General features: G+C 40.5%; 1 protein-coding gene across 1 annotated transcript; it reads right to left on the reverse strand.

Annotated features, from left to right (window-relative positions):
• Window positions 1-1,243: 1,243 nt before the first annotated feature.
• Window positions 1,244-23,512, reverse strand: LOC139953384 (gamma-aminobutyric acid type B receptor subunit 2-like). Its single transcript, XM_071952893.1, has 17 exons — window positions 23,240-23,512; window positions 20,388-20,525; window positions 18,887-19,054; window positions 17,685-17,792; window positions 12,474-12,539; window positions 11,422-11,613; window positions 10,555-10,791; window positions 10,020-10,083; window positions 9,551-9,634; window positions 5,368-5,518; window positions 4,824-4,956; window positions 4,065-4,178; window positions 3,596-3,718; window positions 3,229-3,409; window positions 2,555-2,718; window positions 1,706-1,864; window positions 1,244-1,294 (listed from the first exon to the last, which is right to left on the reverse strand). The coding sequence occupies exons 1-17, from the start codon at window positions 23,510-23,512 to the stop codon at window positions 1,244-1,246; spliced, it is 2,406 nt and encodes an 801-aa protein (XP_071808994.1).
• Window positions 23,513-23,713: the final 201 nt, after the last annotated feature.

Here is a 23,713-nt window from a genome sequence, read left to right on the forward strand (position 1 = left end):
GTTGTATCTTCCATTCTTTGATGGGGGTATTCATATAAGGGCCGAACAAATCTTAAAGGTACTTTTTCCCCAACCATCATTCCAAAGTATTCAATACACTTGGAGAGATTTAAACTCGTCAATAAATGCGTCTTTGTTTATTTTGCTTCATACACAACAAATAATTCCCCCATTAAAAGTGTCCATATGACTGTGCCTGTCGCATGTTAGTCTGGTTCCCAGACCCAAAAATCTCCGACTAAGATTTTTAACAAGAGACGTCAAGGAATCTTTGGTCAGGGGACCAGACTAGTCGCATGTCCACATGACAAACAAAATGGCTGACCGCCCAAGACTTCATGTTTGCTCTTCCGTTTTCCTGCATTTGTAAGCTAATTTTGGCGGACAAAAGACGGCAAAATGATAAAGGTGAGTTGATTAGTAGTAATAGCAACACTAGAAGACTTCCTGGGCTTTCAAAACGGTACAAATGAAGCAGAACTTCTGTCCAATTAATTCTGAGCGTCCGGCGTGGCGGTGAATTTGAAATACACGCACGAGCCCGACGAGCTAGCTGTGACAATGTGATATATTTTTTTAGACCATGGGCCATTGCGTTATGACAGAAAATGTGTAAATTGTGTTGGGGTGGGGTTGGTATGTTTGAGTGAGTGTGTTGGGTTTTTTGCATTGCTCTGTGTCAGTAGGGATCTGGAAATATGGAAGTGGATGGGAGAATATGGAAATTGTTTATAATTTAAAATATGGAAGAAAATAAAATTATGACCATTTGAGACCTCAGATTTAGAACTTGAGGTCTCGAAATCAACCTTCTAAACACACACAACTTTGAGTGACAAGGGTGTTTTTTCTTTCATATTATCTCGAAAGTTCGATGACCGATTGAGTTCAAATGTTCACAGGTTTGTTATTTTATGCATATTATGTTGAGATACACAAACTGTGAAGGCTAGTCTTTGACAATTACCAATAGTTTCCAGACTTTAATTGTGAAAGAGATTATACACTATAACTGTTTTACAAACACTGTAATCTGCATACAATTTGCATATAGTTTGCCTGATAATTGACTAAAGTACAATTATCTAATGAGAATGTTATGACAGGATCGTGGTCATTAAAAAATCCCAAACTGCAGATCGTCATCAGCATCCCTATCAACGAACGTCGTTTCTCAAACTGTCACGGGTGCATAATCAACAGAGGGCGTGATGTGGTACTCTAAGACGTGTGTGGCGGTTATTTAGCGCATTTTGTGGTACTCGATGAGTAGCTTGGAAAGAGTCGCTCTCTTCTGCAAAACAAAGCAAATTAACATAACAATGCTTCAGTAATATTAATTTTGGTTTTTACCCATACACCGATGTGTGTTAGCACTGTATACTCGGTACTTTCCCGAGTGCTGTAAAAAAAAAATCACAGGCATGTTACTCGGGTGGGATTCAAACTGGACTCGGGAAAGTACTGAGTATACAGTGCTAACACACATCGGTGTATGGGTAAAAACCAAAATTAATACTCGTTATCCCCGATGCAAATTTAACATCTATTATAATGCTTCAGTAAGTTTTAATGAAAGTCATAATTGATTTTAAAAATAAGTCACGTTTTCCGAAAACAAAACTTTCAAGTCCTTAGGGCATTGTGGTTTTTTTTTCACTATTGATACCTCATACATTATTCGGGTATCATACAACTTGTATACCTCTGCAAGTGTCCTCTGGAGTTCAGCTAGCCGGTTCCTGTCCTCCCTGGTAGAGGCATACAAAGATAGATTGGTAGACTGATGGGCGCTGCTGCTGCCTGCTGTGTCCATCATGCTGATGCGTAGCTGACTCCCACGTGATGTGTAGCAAAGGGCAAACTGATGATGACATAGAAAGACAAAGAGAAAGGTCAACTCAGTATAAAATGCACAATAATTTACAGCTGGTATACAATGGGAAACTTTTGGCACACTTGGTGGCAGCAGACTTACCAAGTAAAATCCACTGTTCTCGGTCATGCGCGCACGCCCAGAACTACGTAAACAATAGACCTTATCGCAAATACCAATGCGCAAGCGCAGATGGTTGAATGAGGTGCATTGTGGGATAGATATGAATCAAATTTTGCTACCAGCTAGACCACAATGCACCTAATTCAAAGCTTTACGCGCGCGCCCCAGTATTTGCGAAAAGGTCTATGGAAATTAACCTGGTAAGTCTGCTGCCACCTAGCGTCCCAAAGTCTCCCATTATCAACCAGAGTTTAATGTTAAAATGCAAATGGCCTAACGTTGTTTTGACCCTAGCAATGTCTCTCTCCAAGGTTGAACAAGTTTTTTTTTTTTTATGCAAGTCGCCTGACACACAAGGCCTGAAGGCCACTTCAAGGTGTGGGCTACAGTTATTTTTTCCAGAGGCCGTTGCCACCTACTCCTATAGGGCTGGAACAGGGTTAACCCCTTTACAGTCCATACGGATGTAGGCTTGGGTATCATCAATTCGAAGTCTGGCCGGTAGAGCAGAAAGCACTACCTCCCCTAAATAGAAATAGGCAAAAATTGTCATACCTTGGGGACAAAGACCAAACACAAGACGACGGTATTGGCGAACACTACGGCGACTCCGTAGATGCAGAAATGTATGTCCGTATTGTTAATGAAGACTTGTAGGGTTGGTACAGCTAAGACAATGGTTAAACCCACCACGTAAACTGAGAGGGCGATGTATTTACCTGAAAACAGATGAACAAAGTGTTTACAAACAATTATTGTGAATGCTGTTTTTTTTTTTCTTTTTTTTTTTGCGTGACGCAATAAACAAAATCACAAACTTACACCGTCGGATGTCTCCTGACCGTTTTACTTTTAGCGTGTAGTGCATTTTTGTTGAGCACACCGTCACTTTCAAATGGTCCAAGACGGTCATAGACACGCTGATAAAATCGGGGGGGGGGGATCAGGCAGGACTTAATCTTTAGATGCTCCCCCCCCCCCGCCCAACTTTTGTCCTTTTATAGATTATATACCTCTTTACTTGACACATACCAAAAAAAGAACTTGGTAAATGTTGGCAACTGAGCGCAAGAATGTTTCTTTTTTTATTTAACAGATTTTCTGAAGTCAAATAATCATCATGATGTGAACATTTTTTAGAGGAATATTACTTTGTATTTATTAGTTCACTTGGTAGGTGCATTCAGTCATAACAACTCTCTGCTCTAAAAACAAAAATCAAATCTTACTGTCATCCAGTCCTTTAACGTTCACATTCTTAGTCTCCCACGCCAAGAAAATACCGAAGACGAGTAGAAAGCCCTTGAAGCCGTAGAGGGCGCTACTGAAATAGATGTCGTACACGGAGCCACACTGGCGCAATTTTGGTACGATGAAAATCTCACTCTGTGGACTGGCGGTTTCTGAGAGCTGAAAGAAGGATTCGGCACTTTAAAGCTATACATTGAAATTTCCTATACACACAATTCATAATGGGCGGGAGGAGGATGATTCAACAGAGGGGCTATCAGAGGAAGCTTGTACGCAATTTGCCATAATAGTGTGTGGGGGAATCTACTGTGGGACAGACTATATTGCCACACCGGCAGAACTTACCTTTGGTTCGAGTAGAAAGGTATTCACCGTCAACTGTCCAAAGACAGCCCATAACGTCATGATGACGCCATCTAACAACACTAGCAGCATTACAAATCCTACCAACTTTTTATCTGGCAGATCCTGTAAAATAATGATTTACACACAAAAGTTATGATGAAGACTCCATTATTTAAAATGTGAGTTTGGTGACAGTTATTTCTGTTATCTCTGGTGTTTTCGTCCCTTGAAAGCCGTTTAGCGCCCTCTATTGTCGTAATTCCCGTTAATGTTTAATAGACCTTTATCATGCTGCCTCCTAGCTTGGTCATGTTCCTTGTATCGAATAACAATAATCAATGCTAATAGTCATTTTGCAAATAGGAAACAGGCTATTTTATTAGTCTTCCGGCCTCGGTTCGATAACAACGATCAATGGGAGAAATTCAAGATGGCTGCACCATGATAAAGGTCTATTAATTTCACTCACAATTTGCTTGAATTTCGCCACAGCCTTCTGGAAGATGGCGAAGATTCGGTAGGTCTTCATAAGAAGCGAGCCAAATGACAAGGAGATACCCACACATACCAGCACCACTTTTAACTGTAAACAAAAAAAAAAGTTTTAATTTTGTGAAAACTTACTTCATTTCAGGACAAATTTCAGGCTGGCAAAGTGGCGCTGTTTCCGGAAGGTGCGACAGGCCTAATGCATCAACTTGGGTAAGTTTTCAAACTAAAGGTGTTGGTAACGTATTGGACAGTGCTTATCACTTGACCAGTCTTCGACCAATCAGAGTGCATAAACTGTCTTAAGTGTTCTTTAAAGACACTTGACACATTTGGTAATTGTCAATTACCAGTCTTCTCACTTGGTGTATCTCAAAATCTGCACAAAATTATAAACCTACGGAAATTTGAACTCAATTGGTCGTCGAAGTTACGAGATAATAACAAAATAAGAAAAGCACCCTTGTCATACGAAGTTGTGTGCTTTCAGATGCTTGATAGTGGGACCTCAAATCTGAGGTCTCTCGAAATCAAATTCGTGGAAACTTACCTCTTTTTCGAAAACTACCATACTTCAGAGGGAGCCGATTCTCACAATGGTTTATACTATCAACAGCTCTCCATTACACGTTAGCAAGTAAGGTTTTATGCTAACAACTATTTTGAGTAATACTACCACTAATGTCCCATGCCCTTACAGACATCGTACGATACCTTGACAATAATAGATTTTACTTACGTGGCAAAGAATCAGAAAGACTGTGTCTGAAAAGGCATGTGTGTCCACACCGGACACAAACACCGAGGAGTAGAGGAGGAGGCAGCCCAAGACGATCAGATTGTTGATCTGTGGACTTGAAATCTTCACAGCCCTTTGAAAGAAAATTTAAATCAAGTCAGCAAACAAACTAACGAATACATGTTAAGACGTCGTTGTGTCGTAGTTTTCGGTTCACTTAAAGGGACGCATGCCTTCTGACTTCAGTGGGTTTTTTTTTTTTTGAAAAGTCTTAAAGTCTTGTAAGGTTTATTATCATAAGCTAATACACAATGGTGGTCAGATTTTAAACTCAAGTAAGGTCTATAAAAAGAATAATAGTATAAGTATTCATCTGCTCACACGAGTATAGTTTTATGCAAGCAGACTGAACTTCTGAGAATTGATCCTCTAATTGCTCACAAAGAGAGCATCTCCTGAATTGTTTCGACTAGACGGTACAATGCACATTTTAACCCAAACACAAGCCAAACAAAATTGTAATTTTTGACGGTTTTCAACAAACCTTTGATTTCGTAAAGCTACATTTAGCACAAGAAACAGCAAGGCAAGGAAAACTCCTCCGCCAGCCACGGTGAAAATCGCAACCTTGAAAGGGGTCGAAATCCGAACGATCTCCGGCAGTTCCGTCTTTCCATCAACCGGTCGGTTAGGACCTTGAAGAAAATGAATACAAAATGTTTAAAAAGTGGATATTATACTCGATTGGAAAAATATACAATACAACTGTTAATATATATTTTTTATGATGTTTAGATTTCTATCTTTACCTTGAATTACTCGCCTGAAGGCTGCGTTTTATTTAGTAATCCCTCGAAATTAAAAGGCAATATTGGACCTGCGTGTGGGCTTAAAAATGAAATTGATTAAAAAACCTGATTAAACTAGACTTTTTTATTTTTTTATTTTTGCCGCTGAAATATCAGAGTTGATTCTCTGGTCTGATCAGATTACGAATGACAGTCATTTTGTTTTGGTTAAAAAATATTTTATTAAATTCAGTCTCCATATAATAGCAATAATACCTAGTTCTAATATAGCGCATAAATACAATAAAATATCAATGCACTGACATTTGTATATGGCCCTTTGCTTGGTCCAATATCATTGTTTAAATCTTTCTCAGCTCCCTAGGGAGTACACTGCAACGGGCTGCTGCGTCGCCCAAATGCCTTTCATACACAATAATTATCAGTAACTACCCTCGAATATACCCATTTATACTCCTGGTGCAGAGAAACAATAGTGAATTGCTTGCTCAAGTATAGCCTTGACTCAAGGCTGTTGGCGTAGTGTGCCCCGGCCCGGCGCGGCACAATTCGGCAGTCTGCACGCTGTACATACACGAACAACGTACATGTATAAAGTACATTGTACAGTAAATTGTACAGCGAGAACAGTATAGCGGAGTCGTGAGTACGGTCGTGTCTTTCTACTTTAAACCTCGCACACGTGGCTCAAACAACAGCCTTGATGGGTCTGTATTACAGCTTTATCGGTATTCCGATAAAAGGGCGTGCATGATCTGGGCATGTCATTCTAAACATTGGCCAATCACAGGCGCGATTGAGAATGACGTATTACTGCTAGCAATCATGCCACGTCCGTGTGCGTGGTTGTGTAGTGTCTCATTTGAATTGTGTATGGTTGTGTATATTCCCATTGACTTGTGTATGGTTGTGTAGTTTCCCATTGACTTGTGTATGGTTGTATAGTTTCCCATTGACTGGTGTATGGTTGTGTAGTTTCCCATTGACTTGTGTATGGTTGTGTAGTTTCCCATTGACTTGTGTATGGTTGTGTAGTTTCCCATTGACATGTGTATGGTTGTAAAGTGTCCTACTGACTTGTGTATGGTTGTGTAGTTTCCCATTGACTTGTGTATGGTTGTGTAGTTTCCCATTGACATGTGTATGGCTGTAAAGTGTCCTACTGACTTGTGTATGGTTGTGAAGTGTCACATTGACTTGTGTATGGTTGTGTAGTTTCTCATTGACTTGTGTATGGTTGTGTAGTTTCCAATTGACATGTGTATGGTTGTAAAGTGTCCTACTGACTTGTGTATGGTTGTGTAGTTTTCCATTGACTTGTGTATGGTTGTGATACCCGTTAATTGTGTATGGTTGTGAAGTGTCACATCATAGAGGTCTCTGTCCTTCCTCTATGGTCACATTGACTTGTGTATGGTTGTGTAGTTTCCCATTGACTGGTGTATGGTTGTGTAATTTCCCATTGACTTGTGTATGGTTGTGTAGTTTCCCATTGACTTGTGTATGGTTGTGTAGTTTCCCATTGACTTGTGTATGGTTGTGTAGTTTCCAATTGACTTGTGTATGGTTGTGTAGTTTCCCATTGACTTGTGTATGGTTGTGTAGTTTCCCATTGACATGTGTATGGTTGTGTAGTTACCCGTTAATTGTGTATGGTTGTGTAGTTTAATTCCTATTTGTGTGTGCGTGGTTGTGTAGTGTCTCATTTGAATTGTGTATGGTTGTGTATTCCCATTGACTTGTGTATGGTTGTGTAGTTTCCCATTGACTTATGTATGAATGTATAGTTTCCCATTGACTGGTGTATGGTTGTGTCAATTCCCATTGACTTGTGTATGGTTGTGTAGTTTCCCATTGACTTGTGTATGGTTGTGTAGTTTCCCATTGACTTGTGTATGGTTGTGTAGTTTCCCGTTGACTGGTGTATGGTTGTGTAGTTTCCCATTGACTTTTGTATGGTTGTGTAGTTTCCCATTGACTGGTTGTGTAGTTTCCCATTGACTGGTGTATGGTTGTGTAGTTTCCCGTTGACTGGTGTATGGTTGTGTAGTTTCCCATTGACTTTTGTATGGTTGTGTAGTTTCCCATTGACTTGTGTATGGTTGTGTAGTTTCCCATTGACTTGTGTATGGTTGTGTAGTTTCCCATTGACTGTGTATGGTTGTGTCAATTCCCATTGACTTGTGTATGGTTGTGAAGTGTCCCATTGATTTGTGTATGGTTGTGTAGTTTCCTATTAACTTGTGTATGGTTGTGTAGTTTCCCGTTGACATGTGTATGGTTGTGTAGTTTCCCATTGACTTGTGTATGGTTGTGTAGTTTCCCATTGACTTGTGTATGGTTGTGTCAATTCCCATGAACTTGTGTATGGTTGTGAAGGGTCCATTGACTTGTGTATGGTTGTGTAGTTTCCCATTGACTTGTGTATGGTTGTGTAGTTTCCCATTGACATGTGTATGGTTGTGTAGTTTCCAATTGACTTGTGTATGGTTGTGTAGTTTCCCATTGACTTGTGTTTGGTTGTGTAGTTTCCCATTGACTTGTGTATGGTTGTGTAGTTTCCCATTGACTTGTGTATGGTTGTGTAGTTTCCCATTGACTTGTGTATGGTTGTGTAGTTTCCCATTGACTCGTGTGCGTGTGTGTGTGTACGCTGTACGCTAGCTGTATGGACATAAGTGGGAATCGCTATGATGTATAATGGGTCTGAAAGCGCTGCCGGACGGTATACAGGTTTTCGACCAACACATAATTTAATTTCGATCCCCAACTTTGATTTACCGCGAGAAACGTAACGAATAATATGTCTAGACAAAATAAACAGCTGGGTTTCTTATCTCATCTGGTCTGAAATGGGGAAAACAGTAATGTTATTTAGTGTGTGTGCTTCAAGGGGATGGGTATGCCCAACATCTAAGAATTCTAACCAAGTAGCCATTGCCGGAAACCCATGACACCTTGATACTTTTTGAACCTTTCTCAAACACATTTCACACAATGTATGGTCTAATTTTCTTCCTTCTTATTTCTAAATCCATGATTGGTGCATTAAACCTGATTGTTTTATTTTGTTGAAAGCTTCTGCAGCTGTGCCACGATGTACTGTTGCAAATCATACACCGTACCATTGATATACAGTACACAACTTTGTTTTAGGGTAGGGATTTATCCCTCGCGCCCGCCGCCATTGCAATTTTTTTGCACAGCAGCCACAAGGCTTGTTGTTTACGTCGGAGAGCACGTGCGTGTACTTGCAGAACGTTGTGATTGACATCGCAGCGAGAGTTTATAAGTCAACCAACAACCAATGAGACCGGGTTGTTAGTAAACATTAGCATAATGAGCTCCGCCCTAAATTTTGGCAGTTACAGAACCATCAAGGCGCTACTTTAGAATTACTCATGTACCGTACGTGTACCATAGATGGTAATGTGTATGTACATACGCTGTACACGTATTATATGCACTGTGTTATGTGTTGGGGTGCGCTGGCGGAATTCAGTGATTGGGACTGGGATTTTGCGGGTCGCGGCTGGCTGTAGCGCCTTGATCAAGGCTAGCTCAAGTACACATGTGTCACGACCAGGATTTGAACCCACACTCCGAAGACTTAACCACCGGGGCCCAATTTCATCGGCTGCTCATGACCATGAAATCACTCGGCAATGACACCCGCGGTATCATTTTTGAAAACATTATTGACTGCTGACAAGGCTAATAGACTTTCATCACGCTGTCACCATCTTGGTCATGTTCACCTTTCCATAACAGTAATAATATGCTAACATTCATTGTGCAAACATGGCACCAGACTATTATTTCGCCAGCCTCAGTTTGGTTGGAATGGAGTACAATCAAAATGGCCACATCGTGAAAATATACAGAGCTACCATATTGTGAGAATAATTAAAGTTCAACCTTTCCATATAATGTTCGTATCGGTGACTTCGATGTATTTGCCATCTTCGGCATTGTGGATAGCGATTCGCACTGGTCGACCATCTGAAATTAGAACGAGAATGACAATTAAAGGCACGGGACATCTTTTGTAATATTATAGTCAATGTCCAGTATTCTCATTTGGTGTATGCCATGATATGAAATAACAAACTTGTGAAGACTTGGGCTCAATTCGAAGTGGTGGCTTTGTAAGGGGGTGACTTTGTAAGTTGGTGACTTTGTCATGGGGGCGACTTTGTAAGGGGTGACTGTCGAAGGGGTGACTTGGGGTGACTTTGCAAGGGGTTGACTTTCGAAGGGGTGACTTTGTAAAGGGGTGACTTTGTAATCGAAGTTGCAGAATGCAATATGTCTCTTCAAAACAGACAATCTTTTTCACAAAGGAAACGAATTTCATGTGATCCTTTTTTAATGAAGTCGCACAAACCTTGGAATTGTTCGACGTAAACTATGCTGTGACGTACCCCCTCTTCGCCAATCACAACGTGATCCTGGCCGGATGAAAACATTGAAATCATTGTTAAAATCAAAACTCTCTGTGGTGCGTCATGAGGTACAAAACAGTTAGTTGTTTACATCCATCAACAATTAACATCAACATTTAAAGGATTTGGGTACCTTTTTTAAACACAAAACACAATGTCCACAGATTTACATTAAACTTACACCGTTTGAAGGTAATGATAGTAGAAACCGTACCTTAAAATATTAGTTGCTGAGGTGCTGTAGTTTTTGAGAAATGAGTAAAACAATGTCATACAAATAATTTTACTAGGACCCGGGTCAATTCTGACCCAGCCATGGATTAGATCCCCTGGGATTAAGGTCAATTCTGACCAATGAGTTTTGAGAGTGTATAACTCAAGAGGACCCTGTTGATCCGAGAGTAACTCGATTAAACTCATTTGGAGAAACTATGCTCATGCGTTAATAGTGCCAACGTTATACATTCCGATTCTTACTGTGAGTCCATTAAACTCTGTCTTCAAAACGTTCCTCAACAGAATTCCCGCCATTTCGTCATCTCCGTAGCTAAACTCGTCCAGTCCTCTGGGTGGAGTCAGCTTCTCCAGATCAGCTATTGACGCATTGAGTGCCAGAGCCATTGTCATCAAACAGTCGTAGGCGTAGATGTCACGTGAGTTATCCTCCATGTTGTGTAGGGCTTCCAGGTATTGAAGCTGCTCCGGGTAGGGTTTCTAAAATGGAAGAAAAAAAAAGAAGACAAAATATGTTGTCGCGTTCTCTGTCTTCATTGGCATGATTTGTACTGATTCAAACTGCAGTAAGATGGGCCAGACCATTTAAACCACTCAGCCTATAAAAAGCCCTTTTCGAAACCACGGCTTTCGCTCCATATTCGGCTCAGACTAGCTTGGCCCCACGGTTGTTTGCACAAATATAGTGCGCGAATTGCGTACGTGCTCAGGGCTTCAAATGAGAGCACGGAGCCTGGAGCCAAATCCAAAATCCGTAGCCGAGGTTTCGAAAAGGGCTTAGTATGTTTCAATTTATTACAAAAGAAAGAAGTTTGTACCAATAAGCTCAACATGGAATAAATTTAGCAGTTAAATAAATCTCTACAGACGATGTGACCTATGTTTACATTCAAACCGCCCTCTGTTGAAAAAAAAACACTGTAAACGTCATGTTTCGCCGGGCAAAAAGACACGTAGTCATGGTAAGATTGCATGTACTTTCTAGCTGGCTGCCAAAACACAAAGGTTTTGCGCGCGAATCATGTTATGGTTTCCGTGTGACGTCAGAGGTCACATCGTCTAAACTATAACTGTTATCTCATTGTATGAAAATTACAGAACAAAACTCACCACACCGTTGAAGTCAATGAGTGCTACGTCATCAATAGCCTGGTCCCCGTCAAAAGAGATATGCAGATCCAACGTCGATAGGAATTCCTCATTGGTACAAGGCACATCGGATGCATCACTCCACCAGCCGTCAGGGTACCAGCCCGGTAAGATCCATACGTATTTTTCTCCGTAGAGATTAGCTTTGAAAACCTGCCATTGAAAAGGGAGGAATTTGGTCATCCGAGGAGTGTTATCAAAAATGTGTCCCTACTCCATACTAAAGAAAAATTACTGAAGGTGAACTTTGGTACCTGTGTTGCAAATGTGGGCTGTATATACAATAAACGCAAGCACTAAGAGGACTGGAAACATGTATGTCTCCGCTTTTGTTATTTTAATAGAAAATAAAGTAGGTTTGAATGAGCACAAACGTATACATGATACTTGATCTCTTTAATAAAACAAATCGTACCCCAAAGGTCTAAGTGGATGTATCTTTACAAAAAGATGTACCACTCTGTGTGTCGTGTTTCCTGTCTCAAATAATCATAATCATCACTAAATATCATTATCGTAAAAGGGGTTCTGACTAGTAACTGAATGTTTACTACTAAGGCCGCGTACACGAATTGGCGGCTACATCTACGGTTACGGCTGCGGCTGTTGCCAAGGGTCTTGCCAATTACAGCCTATGTGTGAACACATGATAATGCGGTTACCAAGCTGCAGTTGCAGACGTAGCCGCTAGTTCGGAAATGCCTCTACTCACAAGAATCACACAGGAGAACAAACACAGAACTCGGGTCCCAGTGGGGCTGACCATTTTGGGGTCAGGCTGCCAGGAAACTGGTCAAACTGAGACTTTTGCTACGATTCTGTTGCGTCAGTTTAAATTATTTCTGGATTTTTTTGACATCGTTCTTTTGTCAAACTGACCTGACACAGAAATGTGTAGGCCACACGGGATCTAAATCCGTGTCAATCTGATAGGGGAGTTTTAGAGTAGACAGTTTCATGTCTCCAGGGTGTGAACTATTTAATTGACTGAATTGATCTAAAAGGAGGATTACCTTACAAAATAGCTTGACGGCTACTTCGGGGTAGAAACCCGTGAAGATCACTCTTGCATCATGCCTCTGGGAACCAACGAAGATACCATAAATCTTAGGTTGTTACTTGTTTCCTCGACGTTAAATCCTCTCGAGATTTTAAAGGTAATGATTAGATTAGATTTAGATTGCTTTTATTTTCATCAAAGGATAACAAAAAAAAGTTGTTTTTTTTATTCCTTGTTCGTAGTAGAAAACGATCACCTACCCCATTTTGTCTTTTAAACATGGTGCCCATACACTAGTCAACCCCATGAAATAGCTTGTGCTTTTGATACTTATTTTACTTCAGTTTTCTCTGCTGATGTCCCTGCTTGTCAAGACCCTCCCACATGTGATTTTCCCATTCCAGCTCTATCTAGTATTAACTACTTATTTGGTGATAACCATCGAGTCTCTGAAACAATTAACTCATGCATGAATCGTTTCTCGAACAAAACAAAATGCAAGGTTGTTGTCCGTTCGCAAATGCTGCGACATATGGATGCTGATACCTTACATTACACCGCGTGGTCGATTCAAAGTTCTTGTATAAAACCCTTGACCTTGTTTTGCTGTTTTATGAAGTCTTAACAAACTGTTTTTAGCTAAATTGTTCACATATGACTTTTATTGAAGCTTTCTTTATAGTTGTGCATTTAGACTCGGCATTAGGTTGACACAAATCAACTAATGCCCCTGCATTTAAGTGCTCATGCCATTTCAGAAAAATATATCTTGCAGGGGTTTTGTCCAAAAAGCAATTTCCCAATTCTTGCCCTCGGATTAAGGGAAAGCTTCTTATAGCCTGAAGACAAGTTATGCGTCGTACTTTATGTTTGTCATTTTAAGCCGCTAAAATTGTGCCCCATAAACCAACGACTAATGGGTTTTTGGAATAGTCAGGCACCGAGTTGAAGTTTGAAGAAATTTAATTCTATGCCTCCATCCTGTCATGCAGAAACAAATAATATAAAAGTTGCTAGGTTTTGAGTATTGACCCATTTCGCCTGACGTCATCATCAGAAAAATCTTGAATGCGCCATACTGGTGGGCAATTTCACTGTGCGTTTTCATATAACAACTCTATGCCGTGCGTTATGCAGTGAGGTGTGCATTTTAGGCGACGCGGCGTTAATACACGTAAACCTAACTGCCCACCAACATGGTGGCATCAGCGTGGCATCAGTTGCCGCGTGTGACGTGCGCGCAAGGGGTCAATACAACCATCTCAGCCCATCCATTGCTCTGTTGCATTGTGTTGTATTGAAATCATGGAGGAAGAAACTTCCTCCATGGTTGAAGGTAGGGCCATATATGTTGGTTTATAGATTCAATCGAAGGGTGTCTCCTTGCGCAATTTACTATTGCTTCTCTTCACCCATGGGTTTGCACGTGTACCTGCGTGGGTAGAGGTTGATATTGTGGGTGCGTTCGTTTAGCTTCCCTGGGTCGACCCCGGTCTCTCCCGGTACGTCCGAATAGCTTTGACGGGCTCACCTGGGTCAGCCCCCAGTGCCCTGCTTGTGGAGTGGGTCACTTGGTGTGACCTGAGGAGCATGCCGTCACCACGAGAGGGCGAGTGTGATCGTTCGATTAGCTCTCCTGTCAGGGGCTCACCCGAGTGAGCACTGCGGGGTCGACCCAGGAGGGGCCACCCGATTGTCCCAAAACAATATATCTGAAGATTTTATACTGCAACATGGTCGTTGGAAGACCGTTAACGCAAACAATCGGTATGTGAAGAGGGACATTAGTAAACGTCTCGAAGTGTCAAAAGCTGTGATAAGCTGAGTTCATGTAAATTCCATAATGGTGATATATAAGGAATTCAGTAATGTTGAAACAAGAAGATAATCTTTGTTATTGTATGAATAAATTTCAAATCAAATCCTGACGTTTTCTAAAGTGCCATGAGGGCAACGTAGGGCTTTCGCCCTGAAGAGCCACTGTGGCTATCGTGTTGTTTGAAGAAGAGGTCTAAATTTGACAATGCATAATGTATAATTTATGTTACGTCAAAGTTATTTCTTGATGTGAACGTCTTGAAGTGTCAAAAGCTGTGATAAGCTGAGTTCATGTAAATTCCATAATGGTGATATATAAGGAATTCAGTAACGTTGAAACAAGAAGATAATCTTTGTTATTGTATGAATAAATTTCAAATCAAATCCTGACGTTTTCTAAAGTGCCATGAGGGCAACGTAGGGCTTTCGCCCTGAAGAGCCAAAAGTCAAAAGCTGTGATAAGCTGAGTTCATGTAAATTCCATAATGGTGATATATAAGGAATTCAGTAACGTTGAAACAAGAAGATAATCTTTGTTATTGTATGAATAAATTTCAAATCAAATCCTGACGTTTTCTAAATTTCATAATGGTGATATATAAGGAATTCAGTAACGTTGAAACAAGAAGATAATCTTTGTTATTGTATGAATAAATTTCAAATCAAATCCTGACGTTTTCTAAAGTGCCATGAGGGCAACGTAGGGCTTTCGCCCTGAAGAGCCACTGTGGCTATCGTGTTGTTTGAAGAAGAGGTCTAAATTTTACAATTCATAATGTATAATTTATGTTACGTCAAAGTTATTTCTTGATGTGATTTCTCAGGTAGAACCCTGAGGGGCCAAGACGGCCAAGGATGGGTACTGTGCCCCTGTCAGCCAATGTGGCTATGAGATTGTCAGTTATTAATAGTATTAGTACTATAAGCGTATTATAGTTATAAAAATTTAAAAAAAAAAGCCTACACCCCATGCTGTCTGAATAAATAAATAATTAATCATGCTGTTTTTCATGCGAATGAGCGCAGCGAAGAAGCATGAAAAATAGTGCGGGCATCTTGATTTGCTCACATCTTAAATCTATGTAATCATACCGAGGCTGGGAGGAGAAATAGTCTGGTTTCTTTTGTGTTCGATTAATATGACAATTTATTACTGTTATTGGACACGGGGCACTAACCAAAGGGTTGGAAATGATAATAGTACAATTAGGCAGTGTCCGATTGGCAGCTACAGTTAGGGCTACGGCTAGATATCCGCGTCACCGTGTGGAGGTATTGGGCGTCCTTAGCAACACCCTTAGGAACATTAGTATAGTCGTAGCCACGCCAATTCGGATACGGCCTAGCTATAAAGCCAGTTTGTGAGAAGTGGGCGAGGGTTGCACTGGGATTACGTCTCACTTTACGGACAGGATAAACGTGAACTAAACACAACCAGTGCTGTTCGAGTTCTATAGCCTACGCACGATAATACAGCTGAAGATCGGTTATTAAAGGAACACGTTGCCTTGGATCGGTCGAGTTGGTCTTTGAAAAGCGTTCTGTAACCGTTTGTTGTAAAATGTATATGGTTAGAAGGATATTGTAAAAGTAAAATACAATGATCTACACAAATATGCCTCGAAATTGCGTGGTTTTATTTTTACCCTGTCGACTAACACGGTCGGCCATTTATGGGAGTCAAAATTTTGACTCCCATAAATGGCCGACCGTGACTAGCTCGCGAAGTAAAAGGAAAACCGTGTAATTTCGAGTGATACTTAAGTGGATCCTTATATTCTACTTTTAAAACATCTTTCCAACCATATGCATTTCATTACAAACGGTTTCAAACGCTTTTAATAGACCAACTTGTCCGATCCAAGGCAACGTGTTCCTTTAAAGTTGGGATTTCTCTATTCAATGTAAACCGTTGTTGCCTTGCCCTCTGAACAACTCGTTCACTTATACCTGGCAATCCATTTGAAACCTTAATCTGTGTTCTCGATCAAATATGTTGGCCATCCCTTTGGAGGGATCAGTGTGGTGACAATCCAATTTCGTGCGTTGACAAAATGCGTCAGGCCAAACAAAAACAAAAACAAGTTTAGCGTCCTGCCTTTTTTCGAAAAAAGGGAGGAGGAGGGCTTCTATTTTTTTATTTTTTTTTATTTTTTATAAATGGCTGGCCGATACGTTTGCAAAGAAAATTGGCTGGGCTATTTACAAAGTTTATATTTTTGTCTGCGGATTGTAAAAATCAATCATTTTCCCCAAGTAAGGACAAACTCGTCATATGGATGGGTCCAATGCGTCCCATTGTCTATGGATACGGAACTTAACTCGTCCTAAAGTCCTAAGATGTTAGGAGAGTTTGTTGAAATCGACGGCTGGTCTTACCGCAATCCTAATATTAGCTGATACCTCACCACGCAATGCTTCACTCCCATGTTCAAATAAGAACGCTACTCCCAAAAAGAAAAGCGAACAACCAACCAACAGACACTGGGTTCGAATCCCCAGCCGTGACACTCTTGTGTCCTTAAGCAAGAACCATTACTTCGTCATTCAGATGGGACGTAAAGCCGTTGGTCCCATGTGTTGTGTAACGCATGTAAAAGAACCCAGTGCACTTTTCAAAAAGAGAAGGGGTTCGCCCCGGTGTTCCTGGCTGTGGCTGCTGTATGCGCCGTAGCACCTTGTAAACCATTATAAGGTGCTAAATAATTGTGTCTCAGAGTTCATCACAGCTGCAATTACCTATCTTTCTGAAAGTTTGTTTACCTCTATGCGGTACTCCTCGCTGTGTTTATAGAAAAAAAAGGAACATCAAAAGAAAACTCCATAGTCATTAGTAGGTCTACGCATTTGTTAATATATCTAGTTGTTATAGATCGTTATTAATTCTCCCTTCACAGTTGACTTGTCGAAGCTAATTATGATTAAATAATTTAGCTCTTCGAAAAAACGCTCATTAGTAAACAGGAAATTGTTCATCATTATGATGATCGAAAATTAACGCCTTCGCATTTAATCAGTATGAGCATTGAGCCAGATAAAAGCCTTGAAAAGCTTTTGTGTCCATTTCATCCGTGCATAAAAATATTCGCCATAAAAATTACCATAATAGCCGTTTAACGAGAGGCATTTATTGTTCCCATGAGAACTTGTACTTTTATACAATTATTACCGAAAGGGTAAACAATTGTGCATACATATTAAGCCATGGCTATCTTTTAAAATTTGAACTACGATTCCAGTAATTTACTGCAAGAATCTTGAGAAATTGGTTTTCAGCAAACTCGGGCGGTGCAGGGACTAAAGGGATATACTCATCGCATTGAGTACCGTGTTCGGTAGATACGTGCGCTATATAAGACTTCTTCAATATTATTATTATTATTATCATTATAAGATGCTGAATTACCCGCAAGCTCTCGATCTGTTCATCAGGTCGGTCTGCATCAGTCACAGCCTCCGTAGCCAAGACGGTTATACTATTAATCAATAACAACTCCGTCAACTTCGCCATGTTCTAACAGAAAACAATAATAAATCATCATCATAAAAGGCACTGGATACTTACTCAAAACACTTGAAGGCAGTGGACACTATTGGTAATTGCCAAAGACTAGCCTTCACAGTTGGTTTATCTCAACATGTGCATAAAATAACTAACCTGTAAAAATTTGAGCTCAATCGGTCATCAAAGTTGCGAGATAATAGTGAAAGAAAAAAACACCCTTGTCACACGAAGTTGTGTGCGTTAAGATGGTTGATTTCGAGACCTCAAGTTCTAAATATGAGGTCTCGAAATCAATTTCATGGAAAATTACTTCTTCCTCGAAAACTATGGCACTTCAGAGGGAGCTTATTGTTTTATACCATCAACCTCTCCCCATTACTCGTCATCAATAAAGGTTTTATGATAATAATTATTTTGAGTAATTACCAATAGTGTCCACTGCCTTTAATAGCATATAAACTTACTTGGTAATGAGCAAAGCTGTTTATAGTATAAAACATTGTGCTCCCTCTGAACTAGTTTTTGAGAAAGAGGTAATTTACTCTCACAATAAATAACGTAGGCCCGAAGCCTTTTAATTATGCATCTGTAAGCACACGCATTTTGTGCAACAGGGTTGTTTTAATTTTTGTACCATTCTCTTGCAACTTCGATGACCAATTGAGTCAAACTTTTCACAGATAATAATAAATGTTATTTTTGGCATATGTTGGGATACACAAAGTGAGAATACTGGTTATTGCCAAGTACCAATTATGTTAAGTGGCTTCGTTTTTAATTATATCGAACCTTACTGCCGTGATTCGGCTTAGGATGCGTTTGGGGGCGACCGATAACTGAACTGTTCTGCCTAAAACCACCGTAAACACTCAGCAAGTGCTCTTATTATGACACCAAAACTTCCACTATTCTACACTTCGCAAATTTAAGACCTTGGGTGGAGTTCACAGGGAGCTAGTAGATTGTTCGTAACTGCAAATTAATCGTAGTTGGTGAAGTGTGATGTCACAGTACAAGTCACTATGGTGAGATACTAACAATTTGTCTAATGGATTTTGTTGCTTTGTGAAATCGGCCCTGTGACAGCAGTCAGGGCTCCATACCTGTCTGAAATACTCGTTGTCTTCAAATATCAAGGCCACCCTCTTCCAGCCCATCCGTTTTATAAACGCAACTCTCCCGGGATTCAAGAGATCTTCGTCGACGGATACTTGAACTGTCAGCGGGTAGCGGGAGCGGTCTTTGAGCGTAGCTGAAGAGGCGATTACTGTCTGTACAAACAATCGTGATAAAGGGCTTTTTATGATCACAAATCCTTCGTACTGGATATTATTATTCTGGTTTATTTATTTACTGCACTGGGGCCAAGCAGGGAAAAGTACATTAATTATACAAATAGAACTCATGATATGAGCCGCAATTCACAATCTGTCGTTGCCTTAGACATGTATGTTGCGGAATTGATTCAGTCTGTATACCGAAGCTGCATAGGACATGCCCAATTTATAATGTAGCCTATACGTAGGCCTACTCTTAATGGGTGCGTTCGTTTAGCTCCCCCGGGTCGACCCCGGTGTGTGGCGGTTTTTTTTCCCAGGACGATCGTGTGCAGATAATTCGTCCTGTTCGTCCTGGAAAAAAAAACCGCCACACATCGGGGTCGACCCAGGGAAGCTAAACGAACGCACCCAATGTAACCCGTATGTGCAGACGTCGTACGTGAGCATAAAATAGGGACTTTTCGTTTTCGACGACGGATGGTTCTGCGACGGTAAAGATGACATTTGGCGTCATCTGCGCATGCGTCGGCTTTGAGGACGGTCGTCCCTCAATTTCTACGACAGTGCTTGGGATGAATCTTCGTTGTGCTGAAAACGACAACGTTTAGCTGAACAACCGTCGCAGAACCATCCGTCGCCGAAAACGAAAAGTCCCTAATAATAAGCCCAAAGTGGTGACAACAACAACATTTTCTGATGTTCACGTTCACGTTTTGCTCGCGTATAGTGCGCTAAACATCCATAATATTATAAACCCGGGTTATGCGTATATGCATCGCGGTAGAATTAATGGCATGCCTAATGGATTGGTATACGGCTAGACTTGATTCAAGCCCACTTCTCGTGTGAGAGGTTCCTAAGCTATCGTTCCATCTGAAACAACCCGTAGCATACAGTGCAGTGCGCGCTCGCCGTCAAAATGTGGTCCCAAAAATGCGGACAGTTTTGGGGATGCAGAGCATCACAACACAGTAGTTTCCTGGGGATGGCACGGGATTGTGACTTGAGTCAAGTCTAGCATACGGCGCACGCACGGGTCGGAGGGTGTGTGCGCACGGGTTACACAAGGCTTAGTGTGCGGTAATTATGGCGTACGTACGCGTTTGGGAAAAAAATAAAATGAAATTCTCCATGTTCCTTTACAGTTTCGTATAGTTTGTCTTGAAAAGATTTCAATTCTGTGGCCCTTCCTCACATGCCCTGAGTTTCTGATTTTTGTCGAAATACGTGGCTTGGAATCATGAAATTGAACAGTGTGGTCTTCTTGGAGGGAAAATTAGCCAGGCGGTTCTGCCTAGACTCCTATTATGGTTTGTTATCTTACCTGCACGATATCATATCGCGGTAACACTTCATTGACCACCACAGCCACGCTGGAAAACATCGGGCCCCAAGTAATCGAGACTGGTGGACCATCTTGAACAAAGTCGTTTAAAATCCGTAGAGCGTTGGCGGGTTTGCCCTGGAGATTTAGAGAAAAATAATGACGTTCGTTATCAATGATTAGGAAGGGGTTTTAACTGCACGTTACGTGAGCAAAAACGTGAATGTGAACGTCAGAAATGTTGTAAAAAAATACGTTTTAAGCAAACGTGAAGTAACCATTTGTTCACGTCATGTACGTAAATGCAAGATGGCCGCCTAATTTACTTGCTAACCTGTGAAACACGCTCGCTACAGTAAGCACGAAAATCTGCTTACCGTTAAGTATGAAATTGGGCGCAGTTCCATGAAACTAGGCCCAAGTATGAACGCGCAGATGTTTGGTATATAGTGCACGACTCAAAGGTAGTGTAATGCAAAAGGCCAACATTATAAGCAGCAGCCACACAGGGCCCAATTTCATAGAGCTGCTTAGCACAACAATTTTCTTAATGTAGAGTTTCATCATTGATAAAAACAGGACTACCATTACCAAATTTCCATTGTTGCATATTGCTTGTTACATGTATTCAGCTGTTGTTTGCTTATCCTGAAAATCACGTGGAAATTTAGTTGGTAATCCTGTTTTTATGAAGGAAAAAATTTCATGCTAAGCACATTTTTTGTGCTTAGCAGCTCTATGAAATTGGGCCCAGGTCCTTCGCAAATGGGGACATTGTCTCACTTCATAGCGCAACAACCATGTAATGTTGAAGGGATGAGGTCAATAACGAATTGCAAGCAATTATCAAGCAATCAAACTGCAGTATTTTGGTTGTATTATAAGATGATGGAGCCACCGTCAACATGATGAGAGACAGTGTCCATGAGTGTTTTTAAATTGGATGGTTTTAAAAGGAGAATCATGTTACCTGTCATGGACAAAAAAACATGATGTGCCTAATAAACAAATACAATTTTGTCCATGTGCATGTAAAGCATTTTATATTGTTTTATCTCATAATACAATGTTCGAAGAGATTAGAAACTAAAACTGTTTATTCCGAACATTCTTTTCATATATTCTTTTGACAATGCCCTCTTTTGAACCGGCCGAAGTAACTGCGAGAAAAAGAGTTTGTATTGTATTTTTGTCTGCTCGTTAAAGACACTGGACCCTATTGGTAATTTTCAAAGACCAGTCTTCTCACTTGGTATATATCCCAACATATGCATAAAAAAAACTGTGCAAATTTGAGCTCAATCGGTCATCGAAGTTGCGAGATAATAATGACAGAAAAAACACCATTGTTACGCGAAGTGGTGCGTTTTCAGATGCTTGATTTCGAGACCTCAAATTTTAAATCTGAGGTCTCGAAATCAAATTCGTGAAAAATTACTTCTTTCTCGAAATCTACTTCACTTCAGAGGTAGCCGTTTCTCGCAATGTTTTATACTATCAACCTCTCGCCATTACTCGTTACCAAGAAAGGTTTTACGCTAACAATTATTTTGAGTAATTACCAATACTGTCCACTGCCTTTAAAGGAAAACGTTGCCTTGGATCGGACGAGTTGGTCTATAAAAAGTGTTTGTAACCGTTTGTTATAAAATGTATATGCTTGGGAAAATATTTTAAAAGTAGAATACAATGATCCACACAAATTTGTCTCGAAATTGCATAGTTTTTCTTTTACGTTGCGAACTAACACGGTCGGCCATTTTATGGGAGTAAAAAAATGACTCCTATAATAATGGCCGACCGTGTTAGTCGACGAGGTAAAAGGAAAACCGTGCAATTTCGAGGCATGTTTGTGTGGATCATTGTACTCTACTTTTACAACATCTTTCTACCCATATGCATTTTATAACAAACGGTTACAAACGCTCCGATGCACTGTGTTCCTTTAAAGTTTTAATCATGTTCCAATCTAGTTTCCATCACCCAAAATAGCACCAGTATATCAATAATGATTGAAGTCCACGTGAAACATTTTCCCGAGTTCCACCTCGACTACAGGAAATGGTACTTTATTTGATTAGCAACCATGGTTTGTATAATGTGATGATTGCCTTCGTCTTCTCCCTCCCCCCATCCCCTTTTAACATTCACAGTCTATTGTAATACGTACAAGGTTCGTTAAAATTGTATAGCCATACAGTAACATACTACACCATAGCCCCCTTGCAATTCCAGGCGGTTTACTTTGCACCAACATTGTTTTATACTAACATTGTTTGTGAAAGATTAAACAAACAGGACAAGTCCTACTCGGAATTGTCCATTAACGGTAGAAACTCTGGAGAGTTGTAACGGTGTTAGAAACGACACCCTATGGAGTAATGTAGTTTTAGAGAAGATGTGGTTTTCCACACACAGCACACACAAATAATTTGAGAAAGGCTTCGGGCGAAATGACGCCTTTTCCGCACCAGAGGCATCTGGTGAAACACATTAACCCAGACTTTTTGTTGTTGTTGTTCATCTGTTTCGCTTTTTTCTTGCAGTTTTGAATTGAGTCAAATTTTTCACAGGTTTGTTTTTTATGCATAGGTTGTTGAGATACAACAAGCGAGATAATTGGTATTTCGGTATACCAAAATAGAAATGTACTGTGGTAAAATGCAACCTCATCCCTCAAGTACCGTGTCCCCGTGACAAGAATGTCTCATGGACATGTTACTGCCATGGAATTAATTGAGCGCAAACCATTGTCGATTAAATCCACCAGTTGATTTATTTTCACGTAAAAAAAACTAAAATACAAAAGTAGAACTGCTTTTTAAAATCATTCAAAACTTCTTAACTCTTACCTGCGTCCAATTCCATCGCATTCTTAGCTCAAAACCATCCAGGATTCCCGTCAAATTATTCGCGTGAGTTATGGCCGCTTCTACAGTCGACGGGAGGGAGGCGAAGTAGGGCACCTCAATCGGGAAGAATCCGCCGATGTACACGGGACGACGTCCTGCCGGGTCACGGTGAGTGGCCACATCACCTCGGACTCCACGTAGTTCATCGAAATCGATTACTATCTTCAGTAGCAGACCAAAGATGAGTGCCTTCGGAATTGTTCGACCTCCCATGGTTGTTATACTGTTCGGTCGCTCGGTAGATGTTTCAAAAGTGACAACGAATATTAACAGTAATGTATAACATTTCAGCCCTGAAATTGTTTTAGTTTAAGAACTTGTGAGTTTCTAGTAAAATAAAACATTTGTTTTAATATCTTCAGTCCTTTTTTTAGTAGCGGATACGCCTTAATCGTAATAGGTTATTTTGAATCA

This window comes from Asterias amurensis, chromosome 21, assembly GCF_032118995.1.
Source record: "Asterias amurensis chromosome 21, ASM3211899v1".
In the NCBI taxonomy this organism is placed as follows: Eukaryota; Metazoa; Echinodermata; class Asteroidea; order Forcipulatida; family Asteriidae; genus Asterias; species Asterias amurensis.